The sequence below is a fragment of the Pelophylax lessonae genome, assembly GCF_965119305.1.
Source record: "Pelophylax lessonae genome assembly, chromosome: 4".
Taxonomy (NCBI): Eukaryota; Metazoa; Chordata; class Amphibia; order Anura; family Ranidae; genus Pelophylax; species Pelophylax lessonae.
In genome coordinates this window covers 123,759,718-123,783,670 of record NC_138771.1, presented here as the reverse complement: position 1 = coordinate 123,783,670, position 23,953 = coordinate 123,759,718, and the positions used below count along the sequence as shown (strand labels likewise).

Genomic DNA, 23,953 nt, shown 5'->3' with positions numbered 1-23,953 from the left:
CGTACCATGTCCCACATCTTATATGCAACTCTCGTTATTTCATGTGTGTCTTCGTGTAGTACCCTATATTTAGGCGGAACCCAAATATTCCTATCCAACTGTGCTCGACTTAACGTGATTTCCAACTTAACCCATCTTTTTTCAGAATCTTTTTTTGTCCATTCTAACAATCGTAATATCAGTGCCGCTGTGTAATATCAGGTGCTGCTACTCCCCCCTGTGTCTTGTTTCTACAGAGAGCCGCAAACTGCACCCTAGGCTTTTTTCCCTACAGATGCATTTTAGCAGCATTTTTGTTATTGTTTTAAAATATGCCGATGGAATAGCAATAGGTAGCATTTGAAATCTGTATTTTATCTGTGGCAGAATTGCCATTTTAAACATATTTATTCTGCCTAACCAGGAGATTGGGCGGGTCGATATTTTCCTCATATTTAACTTTATCTCCTCTTAACAATGGGATATAGTTGGCTTGGTAAAGATTTTCGGATAGGGATGTTATATGTATCCCTAAGTATTTTAATCCGGATTTACCGTGTTTCCCCGAAAATAAGCCCTGGTCATATTAATTATGGCACCAAAAGACACAGTAGGGCTTATTTTCGGGGTAGGTCTTATAATGTTCTGTCCCTCTCTTCCCTGCCTGCGTGCCAAGAATCCAGTGTGAACCTAGTTTACAGTAGTGTATATAAAATCCTAGGATGCACTTTATTAGTGTTTTATATATGCCCAGTGTGTGTTTTTGTAATACAATAGTCATTACATCACTGCTCTGTGCTCAGCTACGGTAATCTCCCACTCCTGTCTTTCTCCTCTCAAAGCGTGACTGTCAGAGGGGGATATCAGCCCCTCCCCTCTGCAGTTTACACAGAAGCGCAGGGTAGATTAGATTACAATAGAGTGAAATACCTTCTTCATCGCCGTTCCGGGCTCAGCTGATCTGCTGCCCTCTCCTACCCCGCTGACAGCTGGGGGTCACGGAAGAGCCGATGTAAAGGTATTTCCCACAATTCTAATCGAACACCCAGCTCTTCTGTGTTACACTGCAGAGGGGAGGGGCTGATATCCCCCTCTGAGAGGAGAAAGACACAGCGGGGAATCAGCTGAGAGCAGAGCGGTGATGCAGGGAAGGTATTTTACAGTATTATATTACAAAAACACACATTGGACATTATTTAAAACACTAATAAAGTGCATCCTAGGATTTTTCATACACTAAACTAGGGCTTATTTTCAGGGTAGGGCTTATATTGCAGCCCTCCCCAAAAATAACACTAGGTCTTACTTTCAGGGTAGGTCTTACTTTCGGGGGAAACACGGTAGTCAAAGAAAATAGAAATTCCTTCTGCAGGGCCTGTTCTTTTTTATTTAATCCGATGTTTAGGATTTCTGATTTTATTGGGTTTATCTTGAAGTTTGACAATTCCCCATATCGCTTTAGTTCTTTAATAATATTTGGGAGGCTTATTCTGGGGTTGCTAATATAAAACAGGACATCGTCTGTATAGGCTGCTATTTTATGTTCTTCCTGATCAATCCTCACCTCTTTTATATCTATATTATTCCTTAACCACTTGCCGACACACAGATTTACTGTGGCAGGGCAGCTCGGTTGCGCATAATCCCATAGATCTACGTGATTATGTGCATGTGGTCTCGGCAGGAGCCAGACTTCTTATAATAACTTGTGGTGTAACCATCCAGGCCAGGAATTTTTCCCGAAGGGGTATTTTTTAAAGTGTCCCTAACTTCATTCTGGGATATTGGTGTCTCCAAGGCTAATAATTTCTCAGTTGTTATTTTAGGGAGCTTTGAGTTCTGTATATATTTTACGATATTTTGTTTTCAACGATATTCCACTTCAGGTATTCCCTTTTGACATTCGTTATATAAAGTTTTATAACATTTTTGAAATACACTAGCAATTTCTGTAGTTGAGTACACCCATTCTCCTTTGCTATTCTTCATTTTTTCTATTGTTGTTTGAATTTTTACTTTTTAATAATCTTGAGATATTTTCCGGGTTTATTTCCCCACTTATATCTCTCCTTTGTCGCCCTATTAAAGCATCGTCTAGTTTCTTCTTCAAGTAGTTCTCTTAATTTATCTCTTTTAACACTAGAACTTTTTGAGTCTCGGCATCTAGGTTCTCTTTATGTTTCTGCTCCAATTCGTGAATCTCTGCTATTAATCTATTTATATTGGCAGTTCTTTCCTTTTTTTTACCTAGAGCCTACTGAGATAAATATCCCTCTTATACAGTGGGTACGGAAAGTATTCAGACCCCCTTAAATTTTTCACTCTTTGTTATATTGCAGCCATTTGCTAAAATCATTTAAGTTCATTCTTCTTCCTCATGAATGTACACATAGCACCCCATATTGACGGAAAAACACAGAATTGTTGACATTGTTGCAGATTTATTAAAAAAGAAAAACTGAAATATCACATGGTCCTAAGTATTCAGACCCTTTGCTGTGACACTCATATATTTAAATCAGGTGCTTTCCATTTCTTCTGATCATCCTTGAGATGGTTCTACACCTTCATTTGAGTCCAGCTGTGTTTGATTATACTGATTGGACTTGATTAGGAAAGCCACACACCTGTCTATATAAGACCTTCCAGATCACAATGCATGTCAGAGCAAATGAGAATCATGAGGTCAAAGGAACTGCCTGAAGAGCTCAGAGACAGAATTGTGGCAAGGCACAGATCTGGTCAAGGTTACAAAAAGATTTCTGCTGCACTTAAGGTTCCTAAGAGCACAGTGGCCTCCATAATCCTCAAATGGAAGACATTTGGGATGACCAGAACCCTGCCTAGAGCTGGCCGTCCGGCCAAACTGAGCTATCGGGGGAGAAGAGCCTTGGTGAGAGAGGTAAAGAAGAACCCAAAGATCACTGTGGCTGAGCTCCAGAGATGCAGTCAGGAGATGGGAGAAAGTTGTAGAAAGTCAACCATCACTGCAGCCCTCCACCAGTCGGGGCTTTATGGCAGAGTGGCCCGACGGAAGCCTCTCCTCAGTGTAAGACACATGAAAGCCCGCATGGAGTTTGCTAAAAAACACCTGAAGGACTCCAAGATGGGGAGAAATAAGATTCTCTGGTCTGATGAGACCAAAATAGAACTTTTTGGCCTTAATTCTAAGCGGTATGTGTGGAGAAAACCAGGCACTGCTCATCACCTGTCCAATACAGTCCCAACAGTGAAGCATGGTGGTGGCAGCATCATGCTGTGGGGGTGTTTTTCAACTGCAGGGACAGGACGACTGGTTGCAATCGAGGGAAAGATGAATGCGGCCAAGTACAGGGATATCCTGGACAAAAACCTTCTCCAGCGTGCTCTGGACCTCAGACTGGGCCGAAGGTTTACCTTCCAACAAGACAATGACCCTAAGCACACAGCTAAAATAACGAAGGAGTGGCTTCACAACAACTCCGTGACTGTTCTTGAATGGCCCAGCCAGAGCCCTGACTTAAACCCAATTGAGCATCTCTGGAGAGACCTAAAAATGGCTGTCCACCAACGTTTACCATCCAACCTGACAGAACTGGAGAGGATCTGCAAGGAGGAATGGCAGAGGATCCCCAAATCCAGGTGTGAAAGACTTGTTGCATCTTTCCCAAAAAGACTCCTGGCTGTATGAGATCAAAAGGGGGCTTCTACTAAATACTGAGCAAAGGGTCTGAATACTTAGGACCATGTGATATTTCAGTTTTTCTTTTTTAATAAATCTGCAACAATGTCAACAATTCTGTGTTTTTCTGTCAGTATGGGGTGCTATGTGTACATTCATGAGGAAGAAGAATGAATCTAAATGATTTTAGCAAATGGCTGCAATATAACAAAGAGTGAAAAATTTAAGGGGGTCTGAATACTTTCCGTACCCACTGTATATGCGTTATGAGTCAAAAGAGTAATCCCTCTCTCCTGGGTGTTGGAGTCTCCAGGCATCAACCAGCTGACATTGGAAAAGCTTACTTCTTCTTCCTTTCCTCAGTTAGAGTCCCCCCCTCTCTCGTGCACTTGATGTACAATCCAACAATGGGTCCATGCAAAAATTAAAGTCACCTGCCAATATTAAATTACCCTTTTTAAACATAGACAATTTATCCTTTTTTTTTTCTCAAGTATTCTTTTGGGTTTTTATTTGAGCAGTATATATTTGCTAAGGTACAATCAGCTCCCTGCAATTGTCCCTTCAGAAAGATATATTGGCCCTCTGGGTCAACTAGTCTTTCTTCCAGGCAAAACCTTGTATCCCTAGCAAAACCAATTGCCACTCCTTTTGCTCTTTTAATAGTTGAGTCCCAATAGTACCAGGTCAGAAGATATTTTGAGTATATTTTTACATTTGAATCTTGTGTAATATAGGTCTCCTGCAAGAACACAACTTTAGCAAGGGACTGTCTGAGCTCTTCTAATATTTTAGATCTCTTAGTTGCTGTGTTTAAGCCTCTAACATTATATGATATTATTTTCAGATGGTTCATTTAATTTGTCTTTTCTCGCCTTTCTTTGCTTTTTGCCCCCCCGTCCACCCCTCGGATAAGCCAAGTGAGGGAGTGTGGGGGGCCTGTTTTATAGAGCTGCCACATTAACCCAACATTGAGCTCAGAAGGATAAGCGATTCTGATTTACGGTCATGGCATCTCTGATATTCCCTGTGTCCTCAAAAGAGAGATCAGACCTCTTAGTCACTTGAGACAGGGAGGCGTCCAATTTTAGACTCTTTAGGAATTTTTGCACCTTTTCCTCCTTAACCGCCTTAGCGGTAAACCCGAGCGTGACTCGGGGTAGGAATTTTCTGCTATTAGCGGTATCCCCGAGTCACGCTCGGGGTCAATGGGCAGAGCGTGCAGACAGCGCAGCGGAGCTTCTCTTACCTTATCCTGGCGATCCAGCGATGAGCTCTCATTGCTGTGACCGCCAGCGAGATCTCCGCCGCTCGTCTGTCGGTAGGAGGACTTCCTAGTTCCGTTCCCTGCAGCAGCAATGCTGCATGGGAGCGGAACTAGGGAGGGAAATTCAAAAAAAAAAAAAAAAAACGTTGCACAAAACACATAACACATTTTATATTATATATATGCATATATATATGTATATATATATATATATATATAATATATGCAAATATATATATATATATATATATACATATATATGTATATATATATATATATATACCTATATATACACACACACACACACACATATATATATATATATATAAAATTATATTATTGATTCGATTATAATTCATGCGTTATACACACACATATATATATATCTATATACACACATATATATATAATATATAGCGCATGAATTATAATCTAATCAATAATATAATTTTATTATATATATATTATATATTAAATAATAAAATAATATTATTGATTCAATTATAATTCACTTGTTTGTGTTTCAAATTTATCACATCTGGGATGTCTACTAGAGTCTTGTTTTGGTCAGGTTTAAGTCAGTAATTACTAAGAATTGTAGGCCTATAATACATAACGCCAAATTTCCATGAAAAGAATTGTACCGCTTTTGGAACAGAATTCCTGACAGAATCATACCGCCAGGGAGGTTAAAGGGGAATCTCCTTTTCCACGTCTTTGGTCTAACCCGACCTCTTTCAGGAAACTTCCATTCTTGAAGAATTAATCTTTCAAGGATTGGTGAACAGGAAATACTTTGGATTGGTTTTTAACCGGTCCTTTATAAATCTTATCCTGTGCCGAGGTCTCCTTGGGGGGGTTCTGGGATTCCTTCTGTAGCATAAACTAGATTTTCCAGACCAAACAGATTTCTGTTCAATTTGGTCTCCTCAGCCTCACTATTTGGGTCCAGATCAACCTTCTCTCCAGAGTTAAGCTGAGACTTAGCCTGACTTTCTGTGTTTCCTAGGTCTTCCTCTTCCCTTGCTTGAGCAGGGGGGGAGCCCCTGCGAACCAGGCAGAAAAGCAGACAGGCCTGCCTTGAAAAGTAAACTCTCCTGAGAAGAAGGGCCCTCTTTAGGGGTTAGCTCACCCAGCTCTGTTACTTGGGGGGAAGCTACAGAGGTGCGGAAGGACTGGATAGTGGCTAGCATTTCCTCCTGCACAGACCTGAGGAAATCTTTCATCAACCCTGAGGCCTCCTTACCAGCCAGTTTGTTAATACACCTGTAACAAAAGGGCTTGGTGTGAGATCTGGGCAGTCTCCCCCCCGCAATTACCACACTTCTTAGAGGAGCTAGTGCTAGCTGATACAGGGGGTGGTTTATCAGAGGCCTCCTGGGTTCCACCTGGGGATTTTGCAAGAGAAGAGGAGATAAACACCAAATCACTCTTCCTGCCCCACAATAACTTGGTTACAGGTCCCCGATGGGAGAGAGCATGGGAACTACCAGGGACTAAGCCTAACAATGGTATTAGCCCCAACAGAGAACCGAACTCCGATCTGCTCTTGCCTGCAGCCACCTGCACCGACCTTCCCTCCTCCTTCTCCATGAGGTGGGTTGTGGCAGGTTTCATGTCCTTGGCAGCTTTCTGGCTCTTTTTGGCTGGAGAGTCTGCCTTACTGCCACCATGCGGGTCCGGCGTCTCCTCTGTACTCGCTTCCCTCTTCCAGGTCGCACTGCGCATGCTCCGCTTTCCCTGCACAAACCGGAAGTTACGCTTTCAAAGCGAGGCTTGGAGCGCGCTGGTTCCTCCTCCAAGCCACTGCTATGTCAGGCGGCCGAACACTGGCTAAATGGCAGGGAGGACTGGAGGAGACCCCTGCTGAAGAGCAGACCATAGGCTCTGGAGGAACCACCAACATTGTGCCGACTGCCTGTATCTTGGGGCGACCTGTGAGAAGCCTATAGGAAGGCGTGCACGAAGAGAGCGGCCCTCACCGGCGTTCCTGAACATGCCTCACAGGGGGGACCATCCAACACACAGTCTTCAGGTCAGAGACAAAAAAATAAATGTTTCGCTGTAGGAGAAACACAATCAATACTGAGGGACAAGGAGAAGGGTGGGGCCTTTTAACAACTGTGAACTGATTGTGTTTCCTGTAGGGTGGAGCCTCTCATCTCTTATGTGTTGCCGTCCTGGAAGGTGAGAGGAGAAAATATAGAAATAGCTGAGAAACTAGTAAGTATACAAAAAAATGTAACTAGTATCACAACCAGCATGACAGTCTACTGGAAATTTTAAGATTTAAAAGTCCAATGAAATCTGCACCAGGGTCATCAGACTATCCAGAGTGAGCAGACACTAAAGCAAACATATGAACAGTCACCAGGTAATACCCTGGTAACTCAGATGTTTAAGGCATAGAAGAGGGTATGGAGCAAGATATTTATCTTCATATTAACATATAATAATAGCAGCAGAGAGCCTAAGCCCAGTCTCAGCCCATCTCAGCACGGAGGGACCGCAGTAGAGCTCCTCCAGGACCAAAATGCACACAGGCCACCTGATCCAAAGCCAACCTGGCTGGACTGAGCCAGCAAGAGACTACCGCTCAAGGTCCTGTTGAGGGGGGTTAGTAGTGGGAGCTGGGCTAGGGGATGTGATCAGCAGGGACCTGAAGCCTCATGTTGGCATGGTGTTCGGAACCCAGAGCACCCCGCCCTCATGTGCGCACCATGCAGGCTCCTCCCCCCATCAACTGGCCTAGTAGTAAATTAAAGCTGCTGACATCCTGAGCCTGAAAATGTGGCCAGAGCAGTCAGAAGTGCACCACCTGCCTGTGATAACGAGCAGTCATTAGGCACAGGTTTATCTATGCAGCCCTTGCCTAGAAGCTATCCAAGATCCAGTCAATTATATGTTGCACATCAAAATCAACCACAAAGACCTGATTGAAGGGAGAGAATGGTGTCTGATTTCTTTTACAGAATCCTTTTAGGACTCCCAGAGATTCTTTATGCACTTTGGGCAAAGATTTTTGGCCCAGCTGGCTGCCATTGGCCCTCATAGGAAGCACATAAGGGAATGAGCGATGCTGGTCCCCTGTGATTTTTTAGCCACCATTTTGTTGATACATTTCTGGCATAGTGTTTTATTCCTCATTCTGGAGGAAACCTGTGACCGCAAGAGACACATGCCTTGCTGCTGGTCTTTGCCTTTTTCTCTTCTGGGGTCTTTGTAAGTAAACACAAAGGACTCTATGAGACAGGCAGTTGCCATCCACCACAGTGCAAAATTGTTTGTGGTGAGAAAAACACAGAGGGAACTCCATAGTGCTCTGACTTACCTTGGAGCTGACCTGACCGGCAGAATCTGCAGGGCAGGGTGGTGAAGCATCCAACATGGTTAGTCTCAGAAAAGGAACCCCTGCATAGGGACCTTATACTGCTTCCTTCCCAGCTCCAGCCCCGCCCCCAGCTGACCCCATGCAGGTTGGTGGACATACCTGCACTGTTGCCTTCTGGTATCCTGTGGTCAGTCTCTCCTCGCTGGCTCCAGGTTTGGTGTAGGGGGGATGCCTCTGGCATCTTCACAGCTGGGGGGGATGGTTGCATACCCCTGAGTAGGGGTGAAACCTCCAGCGGGGGCTAGCGTGCCCCAATGTGCTGCCCCTGACCCGCACTACCCAAGGCTCACTGAGCTGGATGGGAGGCTGGCCAGGGAGCCTCCTGCAACTTAGCACGGAGACTGGAAAATAACAAACAGGTGCAGCTCCTGTGGATCCGGAGGAAACACAGTCAAACTGAGGCAGAAGGTATGACTGAAGTTTTTATAATGGTGGACTAATGTGTTTTCTGTTTCAAGTGGGAGGAGCCAACCTAACAGGTGCTGCCCTGGAAGACGATTAGAGAAAACACCATTACATCACGTGTGCGCACAGTAAGGTTGCACAATGAGACAATTGTGAAGGAAGACAAGATTTAAAACTTAATAAAGACAATCTGTATATTTCATTGTTTTATCAAAACAAAAAAAGTTGTGCACGTTAAGGGCCATGTCATCCTTGTGATCCTGTCTGTGGTGCCCACTCGCCAACAACAGGAACACTAAAGAGAGCACTGACTGGCTCCTATGGTGTCACTCCCTTGCTGGCCAAAAACTGTGAAGTTCCAAAGGATGATAAAGCAACAATATGCTAGTTCACCTAGTGAGGGAACCATGCCACAGGAGCAGGTCAGTGTTACTCTCTTAAAGATCTTGTTATTGTCAAATTGCCCCAGTGACAAGATCACCTATACGACATGGGCCTAAGAGAAAAACACATGTTCAGTTTTATAAATATTTAGGAACAAGCATCCTGTAGACTTTGGTCCACCTTAGAATAAACTATATTCTGGATTGTAACAACTAGGGTACAGTACTCAGTGTAGACGATGGAATAATCACACACGTCTCACCTTCACAATATGGAAAGTTGCATTATGTAGTATTATACAGTGTTCTGAAAGTCCTATGCAGTAGATGTGTCATAATTCAGAAAATGTTTCCCCAAATCACTGGTCCCCATTCCATTAGTAACAGCAATCTTTCTCCTGGTAGTCCTAGTAGGTTGTCCATTTCTAGAAGCAGCTTCTTCACCTTATCATCTGTCACAAATCCACTCAATCTTACTCAGTTTTCCAATATAAAGCACCATATGAAAAAAATGAGTGCTGTAGCATGGTCAGGCTATGGTCACTGCACATGTGAATTTGTTGGGAGTGCATGCTTGACTGTAGGTAGCTTCTTATGATTCTGCTGGTACAGCCCTCTGAGAACACCCTGTAAAATTACGTCCTCAAGCATATCTGTCATGGAGGAAAGAGTAACAAATCATAAATTAGTATATTGTTGAATATAAACAAAATGTAGTTAGCTGTAAATACAATGTACTAACACTTAGATGGCTTACTGCTAGTAGTCATTTATATATTATAACACTTTTACATGATAAGAAATGTTTATACAAATAGTGTAGGTGGTTGCTGGACCTATAATCAGCTAATCGTCTGGAAATAGTCATGAGTTCATGCAATACTTAATAACATGCTTGTGTTTTAAATACTTCCAAATGGTAGCAATTAGGCTAAGCTTGTTGGATTATAATGTGGCTCATACACACAGGAACTCTGTGGTGGAAGCTCAAAATACACAGGGAAACACAGAAGGGCACTGTGTGAGCACTGACTGAACATCAAACAAGGATATTAAGATATGCCATAATGCTTTACTCCCTACATTATAAAATGAAGGTAGGTTTTCTTGGTCTACGGAGAGCCAGGCTTCAGGTACGCTTGAATGTGGCCCCAACTTACTGCTTATCTGGGCAATTACTTGAACATTGGCTATATCTGTATACTTTTTTTTTCTATATGATTGTCTGTATTCTGATAATATTCAATAAAAAATGTATTGAAAGTAAAAAAACAAAAAAATAATTGAAATTAAGTGGCTATAAAAAAAAAAAACAAAAAACAAAAACAAATGCACAGTTGTTGTTTATTATTCTCTTGGACAGCAGAAGACGTTATGTGAATGCTCACTACGGCCAACAACTCCAACTTTTCTTTCCAATTTATTTTCCCCAATTTTTAATCTCTGTGTCCTCTTTATAGTATAACTTGCAATATGCAATGCTACTTCACCTACCACTCACCAGTGGATACGTTTTACTCTTCCACAGGCGCTGTGTATTAATTACCTTAGGCTGTATAGCCCAGCTACTCTTCAGAATGAAATTCCAGGCAAACTGTGACATACAGTAATCTTTTCAAGTCTGAACGACTCAGAGCTCAGAAGACGAAGATGGAAGCACCGGAAAGCAGAGTGATAAGGGTGATTTCTGCTGCTGTAGGAGGGCATTTTGCACAGTAAAGCCTGGTACACACTAGCAGTTTTTTTTACATTCAAACCAGCGGGCCGAACAAAAAAAAAATGAAGGAGCTCGGGAGGAGCCGCTGTACTAACAATCCAATGTTAGTACAGTGATCTCCTCCACTGAGCTATTGTGTTCTGAACGGAAGACAAACCCCCCAACAGAACACTTCGATCAGTGCTCATTGGCTGAGAGCACTGATCGGATGCTGATCGGCAGACCTTTTTCCATCATGCCCCTTCGACAGAACCCAGGTGTTTGGCCGGCTTTTGTCGAATGGGCTACCTTCCACATGGTCCAAATGTCGGCCGGTTTCTATTGAATCGGCCCATACCGCCTGATGTTCGGCCCATGTGTACAGGGCCTAATTCTACCATAATGTGCAAGTATGCTGAGCGTTCATTCACATTATGGCCAAAGCTCCTCAAATTCTTGGTGTTGCTTAATGCTTTCGGTTTTTGGGGGGTTTTTGTTGGTAATTTTAGGTTTACAGTTATAAACGCTTTTACCATTTTATATGACAGAGATGTTGAATTCACTTTTAAATTAAGCGGAACTTCACTCTCTCAATCAACGTTGACTATTTTTAATCCTAATGCTCCTACCATTAGTAAATAGTTAGGAAGATATAATATTTACTTGTTTTAAACTATCCTCAGTTAGTTCCTGGTTTCCAGGTCTAGACAAATGATGTCATACATCCCAGGAATCTTTAGGATGGGAGGAGGGGTTTTCTCAGCTAAGCACACCCCTCCTGCCTGCATACCTGAGCAGATGGATTCCAGGAAGTAAATGCTACATGAATCATCTGCCCTTACTCAAGATGGCCATGGGCAGAAATTCTAGGGGGTATTTTTCAAAGTGATTTTTAATCAAAATAAAGCATAGAGACATTGATTTGGGGGGGGGGGGGGGTGGTTTGAATATTAAAAATTCATAAATAGTGTTTTTGGTTTGTGGTGCTCAGATGCAGAGTAGTTCCACTTTAGAATTAAAGGGAATTTTTTTTAACATTGGTAAGGAAAGGTATTAAACCTATTAAGTTTTTTTTTTGCCATCTGTATCCCATTGGGGAGATTTTTCTTCACTTCCTGTCCCACAGTCAAAACAGTAAGAGAGAGCAAATCCCATCAAAGTAAGGGAATCCCAGGGTGTCAACAAGGTCATCAGAACTAGTGGCCCTGTTGGAAGATATGCCTTCTATTACATTGTTGGTGTCTCTTTTACGTTCACTTTCAATGATAGTGGTAAACAGGACAAATAGAGAGGGGGAATCTCCTTAACAGACAGCACATCACAGACAGCAACAAGGACTGACAATTGTAATCTCTCACCACTCTATCCAAAACTTTAAAAAAAAAAAAAAAAAGTTTTGCTTTTAGTTAATAAGAATGACTGTAAATGCTTACCACCAATTTGAAAACACTTTGATAACGTAGTTGTAACTTACCTGTATCTGGAGGTAAAATGTACAGGTCCTTGTAAAATCCTACCACCGCTTTATGTGCCAACTGGGAACTGTTAGGAAAACATAGCATTTCAATTATGCATTTAACATCAGAGACCAGAGGTGTAAATACAGATTATGCGGCCCCAACACCAATGGGCCCTCTGTAATTTATATTAACACAGAGTTTGACTATATCAAGGAGAGGTAGCAGGAGAGCTGTCAGCATAGTCAGTACATTGGTAAGGATCAGAGCTGTGGACAAACGTAAGGGAATAATTTTCCAGCTAACAACCCTGTTCACAGTAGCAGGACCTCAGTGTAGGTTTTAAGCCATTCTATTGCCACAGAAAGCAATTGCTAAAAAAAGAGGACATTAAGTTGTAGACCATCACAATATTTTATAATAGGACATATTTGTTAGTACTCCTGCATACAATTACTTTATAACCCTAAGCCCTAATGCACGCTGGGCGTAAAAAACTCTGCTCTAAAGACTGGTTGGTGTTTTTTTTTCTGCCTCGAAATGTCCCTCTATGTTAGCCTATGTATCCATGCACACCTATGTATCCATGCACACCTATGTATCCATGCACACCTATGTATCCATGCACACGTTCAGAGCCAGGAATGTTTAGTGGCTAAAACACTTGCGTGTTCAGGAGAGGAGAGTTTCGGCAGAAAAAAATGGTTGATGCACCTAAATGAGTGTAAATGCATGTAAACCCTAGGAGTGTTTAGCACTTGAGAGTTCCCTCATTCCAATGTCCAGTATTTATGAATATTCTGGCCAATGGAATGAATGAATGCCCAGACACTTGATGCACCTAAACGTGCTGGCAAAATGTGACTTAAACGTGACTCAAAAATGTAAAAGTTTTTTAAGTCTTTTTTTTTCCTGTCAGGAGCAAAGTCGTTCAGAGGAGCTGTGAAAGTATCCTGTGTGCATGGGATCTAATACATTTTTTTTCTTTTTTGTAAGAACTACAAACAACTGTCAGTTTTTAGGAGACACATTGGGATTTTTTACAGCTTTAGGATTACTGTATTAGGTACACAGGGTAATTTCAGTGCTGGCTAAAATGAACAGAAACTCTGAGGGAAATACATCTACACTGCTATCATAGCTAAACTTGTTTCTTTGCTGCACACCCTGCAGTAGGGGATCTGTGTCTAGTGACAATTCTGAAGTCACCTTCTCCTGTATATCTAATGGCAGCATTTTTTGTTGGAAATGTCTCAGGGGCGCAGGGTCAGTGTCAACAGAAACCTTTCCAGTCTTTAATGATATAGTGTTAAATATGTTTATCTTCAAATGCACACATATTTTCTATGGTGCCTCAACAGCCTCTTTAATGTGGCCCCATAGCAACCTGTTGGCAAAGACTTTAAATATATCATCATCTACAGTACATAATATCATCAAAAGATTTAGAAAATCTGGAGAAATCTCTGTATGCAAGGGACAAGGCTGAAATACAATGTTGGATGCCTGTGATCGGGCCTTCAGATGGCTCTGCATTATAAACAGGCATGATTCTGTGATGGGCATCACTGAATGGGCTCAGGAATACTTCCAGAAATCACTGTCAGTGAACACAGTTCCTCGTGCTATCCAAAAATGAAAGGTTAAGCCCCGTACACACGTACCGATGGTCGGCATACAAATGTTCCTCTTTTCTCCCCGGGATGTCGGTGTCTGTTGAAAAGTGCAAAGACAGCACAAGGACAGCACAAGAATTTTGTCTGCAGACTTCAGCTGACTGCAGAAGTGATGTCATGTAATGGTTAACTTTCCCTGTGTTTTTAATTTTCTGAGCATGCCCAGTCTTGCAAATCTGCGGTCTGTCGGCCGAATTCTGTACTGACAGGCGAACAATCGTCCGTTCTGGTGTCGGCATACAAAAATTTTCATGTTTGCAAGAAAGACTTTTGTCCGCGGATTGTGCGCAGACATCTGTCGGAGGCACCATACTAACACGCGTACAATCGGCAGATCCTTCGTCCACCGACGTTTGTATGCCGACGATCGGTACGTGTGTACGGGCCTTAAAGCTCTATCATGCAAAGAAGAAGATATATCTGAACATGGGCCAAAGCTTATTTAAAATGGTCTTTAACAAAGTGGAAAACTGTCCTGTGGTCACAAAAGTGAAACTTGACACTCTTTCTGGAAACCATGGGTGCTGTGTCCTTTAAGTTATCAGCGCTCAGTTTAAAAGCCTGCGTTTCTGATTGTAAGAGGGTGCATTAGTATGTATGGAATGGGAAGCTTGCACATCTGGAAAGGCACCATCAATGCTGAAAGATTTTTACAGCATATGCTCACATTTAGACATTTGTTTTTTCAGAGAATGCCTTGCATATTGCAGCAGGACAATGCTAAACTGCATAATTGCATCTATGAGAACTGCATGGCTTCATAATAGAAGAGTTCGGGTGCTTAACTGGCCTGTCTGCAGTCCAGACCTTTCACCAACTAAAAATATTTGGGGCATCTTTAAATGAAAAATAGGAGAAAGAAGACCCAGGACTGTTGAGCAGATAGAATCTTATATCAAACAGGAATGGGACAACATTCCTCTCCCAAAACTTCAGCAACTGGTCTCCTCAGTTCCCAGACGTTTACAGAGTGTTAAAAGAAGAGGGATGCTACACTATGGTAAGCATGACCTTGTCCCAACCTTTTGAGACGAATTGCTGCTATCAATTTCAAAATTACCTTATTATTTTCTTAAAATGTTAAATTTTCTCAGTTTAAACATTTGCTATGTTTTCTATTTTCTTTCGTGAATAAAATATGGGATTATGAGATTTGAAAAATCATTGCATTCTGTTTTTATGTAGCGCCCCAACTTTTTTGGAATTGGGCTTGTATTATATTTAGTGTTATACAATCTACCTTTGGAAAAAAATCAATATACGCTGGTCAAAAAAATTAAGGGAACACTTTGAAAACACATCAGATCTCAATGGGGAAACATATCATGTCGGATATCTATATTGATATGGACTGGGTAATGTGTTAGAAATGAAAGGATGCCACATCGTTTGATGGAAATGAAAATGATCAACCTACAGAGGGCTGAACTCAAAGACACCCTCAAAAATCAAAGTGAAAAAATGATGCAGCAAGCTAGTCCATTGCTGAAATTTCATTGCAGCAACTCAAAATGGTACTCCGTAGTTTGTATGGCCCCCACATGCTTGTATGAATGCCTGACAACATTGGGGCATGCTCCTTTTGAGACAACAGATGGTGTCCTGGGGTATTTCCTTAAAGATCTGGACCAGGGCATCACTGAGCTCCTGAACATACTGAAGTGCAGCCTGTTGGCGTCGGATGGACGGAAACATAATATCCCAGAGGTATTCTATGGGATTTAGGTCAGGCGAGTATGGGGGCCATTCAATGGTATCAATTCCTTCATTCTCTAGGAACTGGCTGCATACTCTCGCCACATAAGGCCAGGCATTGTCATGCACCAGGAGAAACCCAGGACCTACTGCACCAGCGTAGGGTCTGACAACGGGTACAAGGATTTTATCCTGATTCCTAATGGCAGTCAGGATGCCATTGTCTAGCCCAGGGCTCGACAAACCCCGGGCGCCAGGTCGCATTGGCGACTAGAATTAGCGACCTGGGGTGCACTGCAGGAGGTGTCCTGTCCCTTTTGCGCCCCCCCCCACCCCCTCCCCAAGTGCGCGGACTACCGCGCCATCCGATAATTGAGGCAGTGGATTTTCGGCCTTCTTCAGTGAGAGACGCTTCCAATGGGGAACTGGCGCCCTCATGTGGTGGCCGGGAGTTTGACAAGCAGTCACTAATGGCTCTGTTTCCCCTGCCTGTTCTCAATGCCTGCCCATCTCCTTCCCAAGAGGAGATGAGACAGAAGTTTTTGCAGGCTTCATCTCCCTGTCCACTTACCTTTGCTTAAAGGTAAATGGACAGGGAGTGTGGTTATTATGGTTATTATTGTTATTTATTTATTTTTTAAATGATTAAAAAAAATAATAATAATTATTATTTTTTTTTAATTATTTAAAAAAAAGTATATATATATTTTTCATCATCTCCCTGCCATGCCACAGCCACACAGCCGAAGGACCTTTCTGATCAGGTCCACCTGTCAGTTTTTCAAGCAGACCTGATCGGATCCTTCAGTCTCCTCTATGGAGCGGTAATTTGCCTCCATCTGATCCTGTCCGCCAAAAACAGGCAGATGGTGGTTCTATTTTCTATCCATTCCGTGGATCGGATCAGATGGCATCGGATGGAAACAGACAGATGGTCTGTTTCCATATGATTGCTCTATAGAGAGCGGGGTTCTAGTCGTCTTTATGTGTAAATTTAGTATCAGTTATTTTTTTGAAAATAAAGCTTGGTTGTTAGTAAAAAAAAAAAAAAAAAAAAGCTGGCTCCTAACTTTTTTAGCTGGCTCCTAGATTTCAGGCAAATTAGTCAAGCCCTGGTCTAGCCTGTAGAGGACTGTGTATCCCTTCCACCACCAAACCAGCCATGCTGAATGATGTCACAGGCAGCATAACATTGTCTACGGCTTCTCCAGACCCTTTCAGGTCTGTCACATGTGCTCAGGATGAACCTGCCCCCATCTGTAAAAAGCATGGGGCCCCTGTGACCTGCCAATTTTGTTGTTCAATGGTAAATGACAATCAAGCTCCTCCTAGAGGATGTCAGGCCCTCAGGCCACCCTCATAAAGTCGGTTTCTGATTGTTTGGTCAGAGACATTCACACCAGTGGCCTGCTGAAGGTCATTTTGTAGGGTAAGCTCATCCTGTTCCCTTGTGCACAAAGGAACAGATAACAGTCCTGCTGATGGGTTAAGGACCTTCAACGGCCCCGTCCAGCTCTCCTAGAGTAACTGCCTATGTCCTGGAATCTCCTCCATGCTCTTGGGACTTTGCTGGGAGACACAACAAACCTTCTGGCAATGGCACGTATTCATGTGCCATCCTGGGTGAGTTGGACTGTCTGTGCAACCTCTTTAGGGTCCAGGTATCGCCTCATGCTACCAGTAGAGACACTGACCCTAGCCAAATGCAAAACTAGTGAAAAATAATCAGAAAAAATGAGTAGGGAAAAAAATGTCAGTGTCCTCCACCTGTAAAACCAGTCTCATCCTGTTTTGGGGATTGTTTCATTGTTGCCCACCTAGTGCACCTGTTGTTAATTTCATTGACACCAAAACAGCTGAAACTAATTAACAACCCCCTCCGCTAATTTAACTGACCAGATCAATATGCCAGGAGTTTAATTGACTTGATGCTATACTCTGATTAAAAAATGTCTTTCATTTTTCTGAGCAGTGTATATTTAAATGACAACCCAGCAAATAAATCTGTTTCTAAAACCTTAACCCCTTGGCACGCAAATATGCGGCCTCTCGGCAGGTGGGCTTTGGCCCGAGCAGCTGCATGTTTGCGTGCATTCATGTAATTACAGCTGTGCCGAGAGTGTGCGCCCTACACGCTCCAGTAGGGTTCCTAGCAGCTACATGCGATTGGGAGCCAATCATGTCAATCAATGACAGTCAATCACAGCATCCTAAACCCCTTAAAGGGCCGGGGGTTAAACTTATAATAATAGACATCTTGATATATTAAACTTCAACTGTTGTCTGGAAAAGATTGTAATAAGGTTGTAATGTTTGCATGCTACACTACTACTGAGAAAGTTTTTCTTAATCACATCCCACTGTATGTCTGTCCTTACAATAATATGTTTGTATAACAAACATACACAAATATTAATTATTTTATCAGACAAATGCATTGTAGAAATACCCAGAAAAGTCCTGGAGCCCTTTCATTTCTATCGTGAATAATACTTTGTCTGAGTAAGGTGAAATTACACATTTTGCCACTAGGTGGAGCATCGGTTACACACTAAAGACATACCATGCAATACAGCTCGCTTTAAACTAAACCTGTGCTCTGGCCTTGGTGGTCATTTGGAAGAATTACCTTTTACATCCGGGTCTGATGGAAGGAGGACATCTCAGTATACCAGTGGTGAACGGGGAGAATACCACATACATTGGAGGTCAGTGTAGAAAATGCCCATTACACTGGGGGTCAGTTTGAAAAAAATCCCCCCTACAGACAGCTGAAAAGATCTTTGGTCTCATTATTAACTTGCCTTGGAGACAACAAGAGATGGGTCCTGCCTCTGCTGAGTGACATCAATGCCATTAACTATGCAGGCATGAGTTCAACCCTCCCAAATTGCCTGCACATCGAAAATGGATCCCTCTAATGACCCACAGCGGTGTGTACATTGCAAAATAGAAAAATCTTCATTGACAAAAATATGGAACCTCATATGAAACAAGGATATAAAACCCAATCCCAGACACCATGGTACAAACACACACATTCAATCAGCAGGATACATTAATTGATAACATGGGCCCCTTTCACACCAGCACACGTATCCACTCTGAGCTATTGGAGAGACTGAAGTAATAGGGATCTATAATATTGAAAGGAAATGTTTCCTCTATGTTGAGATAGTCCCATGCTAAACTCTTTCACCATTTAGCTGAAACTTTAAAGGTAGGATGGGAAGGAGGATGGAGAAACAGTCCTTGAAAAGCCAGAAAGCTAGTCCCCAAAATGAGGAATAATGGGGAGTCAGCTGATAGAGCTTCTGGCTGGGCTTATCTGAAGTCAAATGTTTGAAGGGGTTAGCTCCACCTAAGTCAAAGCGGCTAATGGGTGGATGGTTGAAAGTTTGAGCCTGATTGAGGCATATATGGAGATTCAGTAACAGGGCGGTTCTGGATATGTCCCAAGATTACGACTCTCACTATAGCATTGTCATAGCTATGCTTAAATGAAAGCATAACTCAGCAAAGTTCTCTGGTATGCAGTGGTGTATTTAGGTTTAGTGCTGCCCTAGGCCTGACTAAACTTGTGCAGCCCCTAATTTAAATATGACCCACCTCTTCCTGTAAAGGCCACATCCCTTCCTGTTTATGACCCGCCCTGACATCTGTAAACCACAGACCACAACCAGTCTATCGGTGCCCATCAGTCCAGCCTCATCAGTTCCCATAAGTTCAGACTCATCAGTGCAGCCTCATCAGTGGCCACAAGTGCAGCCTGATCAGTGGCCACCAGTGCAGCCTATCAGTGCATCATATCAGTGCAGCTTATCAGTGCCCATCAGTGCAGCCTCATCAGTGGCCATCAGTGAAGCCTATTAGTGCCCATCAGTACTGGCAGGTAGCAGTGTGACCGCTTTTCGTGCGAGAGCCAGGAGGAGGCTGTTTCTTTTTCCATGTGGGGTGCAGATTTTTTGCTGCCCCCCTGCAAAGTGCTGCCCTAGGCCTGGGCCTTGTTGGCCTAGGCCAAGATACAGCACTGCTGGTATGGCAGTCTAAATGAAACACTCAATAGTGTATATCACCACTCTGTGGTATAAAGACAGGTCACCAGCAATGAATGCGGAGTAATAATTATAGCATTGGGGATATACCCAGCACTTGCTCACCACCTGGTGGGTCTTCAGAACTGCCCGTCTCAACTCCAGTGTCCACACACCCACAGAGAGTTAGGGTATCAAGGTGTTTGTCATAGCTCCCAACTCCTCTGAATTCCCTTCATAGCCTTCAATGAATGACGCTGTGTACAGCCAGAAGTGACGATCTGGAAATCCAGAAGTCCGGTGGAATGCGTACTTGGAACGCGGGGCTGCGGACGCCAACGCATTTCACGTACACACGTACGCTTCTTCAGGACAAAGTAAGGTTTTTTTCTTTTCTCTCCACTTATTACAAGTGTATCCAATTTAATTGTGGAGATACCCAGTCCTTTATGGAATTAGTGGTGTTAGGTATTCCTCATTTTTCCACTTTTTAATTATTTTAGGAGTGGTTGCCTGGTCCGGTAATTTTGTATAGATTTTGTATTCAAACAGCAACAGAGAACTGCCTCAGCGATTCACAGCTGGAGTGGGGGGCAGTGTAGTGTGCAATTCAGCACATCACATGGCTCCCTTTTTTTTTTGGACTAACGTTATTTAAAGTGTACAGAGTACATGTGATTCGGCACACTGTGCTGAGATAATCTGCAGCATGTCTGCATTTTATCGCAGCATGCTACATTGCAGTGTGAATGGGACACAGAGGAAACAATTGTTTACTGTGTGTCCCTGCGGTGACAGACGTGTTACCATGTGATAAAACGTCTGTCACCGCATATAGTGTGAATTCACCCTTAAAGTGTATGTAAAACATAACAATGACATTTTCCTATTAGCTCCCCTTTGGTCTGGTAAAAATGCCAAGATCTGTTTGTCAAGTGCAAGAAAGACCTGCTGGTCATGTCAAACATTTAGACCAGTACTGTGTCTAGTGCACAACCTGGTGTTATCTCAACGGTAATAATTAGCCCTCCCGCTCCTTGATTTGGGACCAAAGAATGATTAGCTTTTATGTTACAGAGAACTGTGCAGGGCAGACAGCACTCATCGTTGTATATAAATGTTGCTTGTGTGTTGTCAGCATTGACATGTATTTTCTGTATTTGCAGACTCCTCAACTGGCTAAAACATTGTGGCAATGTGCGTGTATTACAGGGATGTATTATGTTTGTTTTTTTAAGTTTACCTTTACATACAATTTAGGGATGCGAAATAGGAAATACGAATTGCAGGAATATACACGTTAACGTGTGGTACCACAACACACAGCATTGCACATTGCATTTGTTGATACAATTATGTTGAAAAGCAAAATGTAACAAGTCCCAATTTCTGGGATGCTTTGGTGCCTCGGAAACCCATTGATTCAAATGGGCTGCCTCAAAGCAAAGCAACGTAAAAAGTGACATAGCACACATTACCACGCATGTATTAATGCACCACACAAAGATAAATGGACCCCCTAAGATATGGAACAGGCCCGAACATGGCTGGGGGGGGGGGGGGCTGGCAATACAGGAAGATAAGGTTTTAAGGCAAGACTCTGTGGTCCCAGGTGCACAGCAAAGATCACTACAAAATTGGTGGTTTCAGTGAGTGTAACCTGCTTGACAGAAGCAGCGCTGTATGTGGCTGTCATTGAGCAGCCCCATACCCTTGCATGGCCTCTGTCACTATGGTGAAGAAAGAAGCCCAGGAAGAGGTAAGTGATCGTTATTTAATTTTAATATGTATTTATTCTCAGATAGACCGCCAGGAATAATATCAAATTGGGTAATTCTTTTAACAATGTGATCACCACATCATTTTTGTTATGGTGTTGTGCCATTTTACAGTATTTGGACACTGTGTGATATTATATTCTGGCCATTATTTACATTGTAGCATGATCTCTATTATATTTGTAGCACCCTCCTAGGCAGGTTCTAGGAAAAGCATACTGTATATGTGGCCCTGTCTGCTTATCAGGGGGGCCTGATCAGTCTGTTAGGCTGCCATGTGTTCCCAGGTGTGGTCTGTTGAGTCTGGGGAGTCTCCCCACTGCATCCAATGAGGGCTCTTGTTGGACAGTGGAGGAAACCTGGCCAATAGCACACCAGGGCTTATATTTGTCTCAGTGGGCGGAGTTTGCCGCAATGCACCCTGAGACTGGGTATAAGCCTGAGGGGAGCACGTGATAGGGGGGTCTTTGGCAGGAAGCAGAGTCCCAGGAGGAGGCTGATGGCTGTCTCTTCTCCTGTCAGAGCAAGTGAGGGTGTCCTGGGCGGTTGCCCTAGAGGTCCGGAGGCTGAGCTGGGCTACAGGAAGGATCCAGAGTGATGTGGACCGAGTGGAGCTGCTTGGCAGAAGTTTCCTGGAAAAACAGTGTTGTGAGTACTCGAAGCGGCCCGGGGGTCTGCCTGAGAGAGGGGACCACTACAGAAGGTCAAAGGGATCCGGGAGCCAGCTAGCCAGCAGTGGTGGCTTAGAAAGGGGGTGCCAGTGTCTAAGCCCTGAAGATTAGAGAGAGAAAGAGGGCGCCGGTGCGGGCCCTGAAGTGTTCAGCAGTGCAGCAGTGTATTCAAGTAGCTACCTCAGCAGGAGTGCTTAGGGGAAGAGGACTTTTTTAGTCAGAAACCAGTCCCAAGTCAATTGAGCGTTAACAGGCATCTGGGCAGCGTTAACCAGCATCAAGACAGTGTCGATAGGCATTCAGCCAGCGTCAAGTCAGCACCAAACGTTCAATGTTCAAGTGTCCCCACCGAACAAGCCTAGTTTAGTTCCAGGAGTATCCCACTCATCCCTTCTCCCATCCAAGTTACCAAATAAATTAAAAAAAACCAAAGATACTGGACTGGTCATTGTCTCAGTGCTCACACTTGGAGAACATGCTTAAATGTGCTGTTGTTGCTAGCGGTAACCCAGGGGGATCCATTTCCAGAAAAACGGCTGGGAATTGTGCTACATATTGGAATGTAAGCTCTGGCGTACTTTTGCACAGCGGCTAATCTTTGTTTTGTTTAATAAACTGCTATTTTGTGTAAAGGACATTTTTATAAATCGCTTGTGAGCAAGGTGGTTTTGTTTCCTGCAGTATAAGCCTATTTTGTATTGGTACATGAATATGTTTTTTTTTATTTTTTTTTATAAAGCACTGCATATACTGTGCTATGCTTTACAATATAGGGTTATATTAATGCCTGCATAATTAATTTGATTTCTTGTTCTTGAACTACTTTAGTGGCTGCAGAAACGGGTTTTGTTCAGCCAACTCCAAACCTCCCCCAGCTCCCCCTACATTGATGAGTCTCAAGATGGCAAGCGGGAAGAGTCCGAGAAACATCTGTTGCTCAACCTCCTCTGCAGTGAATGAAACCAGAAGCACTCAGCTCTGAGTCTTCAGTTTCAGAGCTCTCATTCCCTGGCTGTATCAGCCAGGCAATCAGCTATTTATGCACGATCTGTGCTTTTAAATAGCTGCTGTTAGGGCAGTTGAGACATTGGGGGTCTAAATAGAGAGAGCTAAATACTTTTAAAGCATCGCCTAAGGAGATTTTTGGGTGCCATCGTTTTTCACAATATCATGGGTGCATGCTAGTTTAAGACTTAACATGTTTGGTATCTATTTACTAGATGCAACTCCATGTTTTTTATATTTAACCACTTAAGCCCCGGAGGATTTGGCTGCTAAAGGACCAGGGGTTTTTTTGCGATTTTTTACTGCGTGACTTTAACGGACAATTGCGCGGTCGTGCGACGCTGTACCTAAACGAATTTGACGTCCTTTTTTTCCCACAAACAGAGCTTTCTTTTGGTGGTATTTGATCACCTGTGCGATTTTTTGATCACGCGCTATAAACAAAAAAAGAGCGTAAATTTTGCAAAAATAACAATATTTTTCAAATTTTTTTATATGAAATTCCCCCAAAAAAAAAGTAAAAATCAAAATTTTTTAACATTTTTCGGCCAATTTGTTTTATGCTACCTATGTTTGGTAAAAAAAATCGCAAAAAGCGTATTTTGATTGGTTTGCGCAAAAGTTATCGCGTTTACTAACAAAGGGAAAGATTTTTGTCATTTTTGGTGTTTTTTTTTTTAACGCGTAATGGCGGCGATCTGCGATTTTTTTTTCGGTACTGCGACATTGCGGCGGACAGATCGGACCCTTGACTGAAATTTTTGACACTTTTGGGGGTACCAGTGACATTACTGCAGTAATCAGTGCTATACATATGCACTGTTACTGCAAAAATGACACTGGCAGGGAAGGGGT

At 42.9% G+C, this 23,953-nt stretch overlaps 1 protein-coding gene across 2 annotated transcripts in view; it reads right to left on the bottom strand.

The window, feature by feature from the left end:
- Nucleotides 1-9,402: 9,402 nt before the first annotated feature.
- Nucleotides 9,403-23,953, bottom strand: part of SNX22 (sorting nexin 22) — a 50,088-nt gene continuing 35,537 nt past the window's right edge. For both annotated transcript variants that reach the window (XM_082254935.1, XM_082254936.1), the window contains 2 exons: nucleotides 12,257-12,324; nucleotides 9,403-9,739 (listed from right to left, as the gene is read on the bottom strand). In XM_082254935.1, coding sequence (XP_082111061.1) covers nucleotides 9,627-9,739; nucleotides 12,257-12,324 — 181 coding nt within the window. In that variant the 3' untranslated portion in view covers nucleotides 9,403-9,626. The remainder of the gene's footprint in view (nucleotides 9,740-12,256; nucleotides 12,325-23,953) is intronic.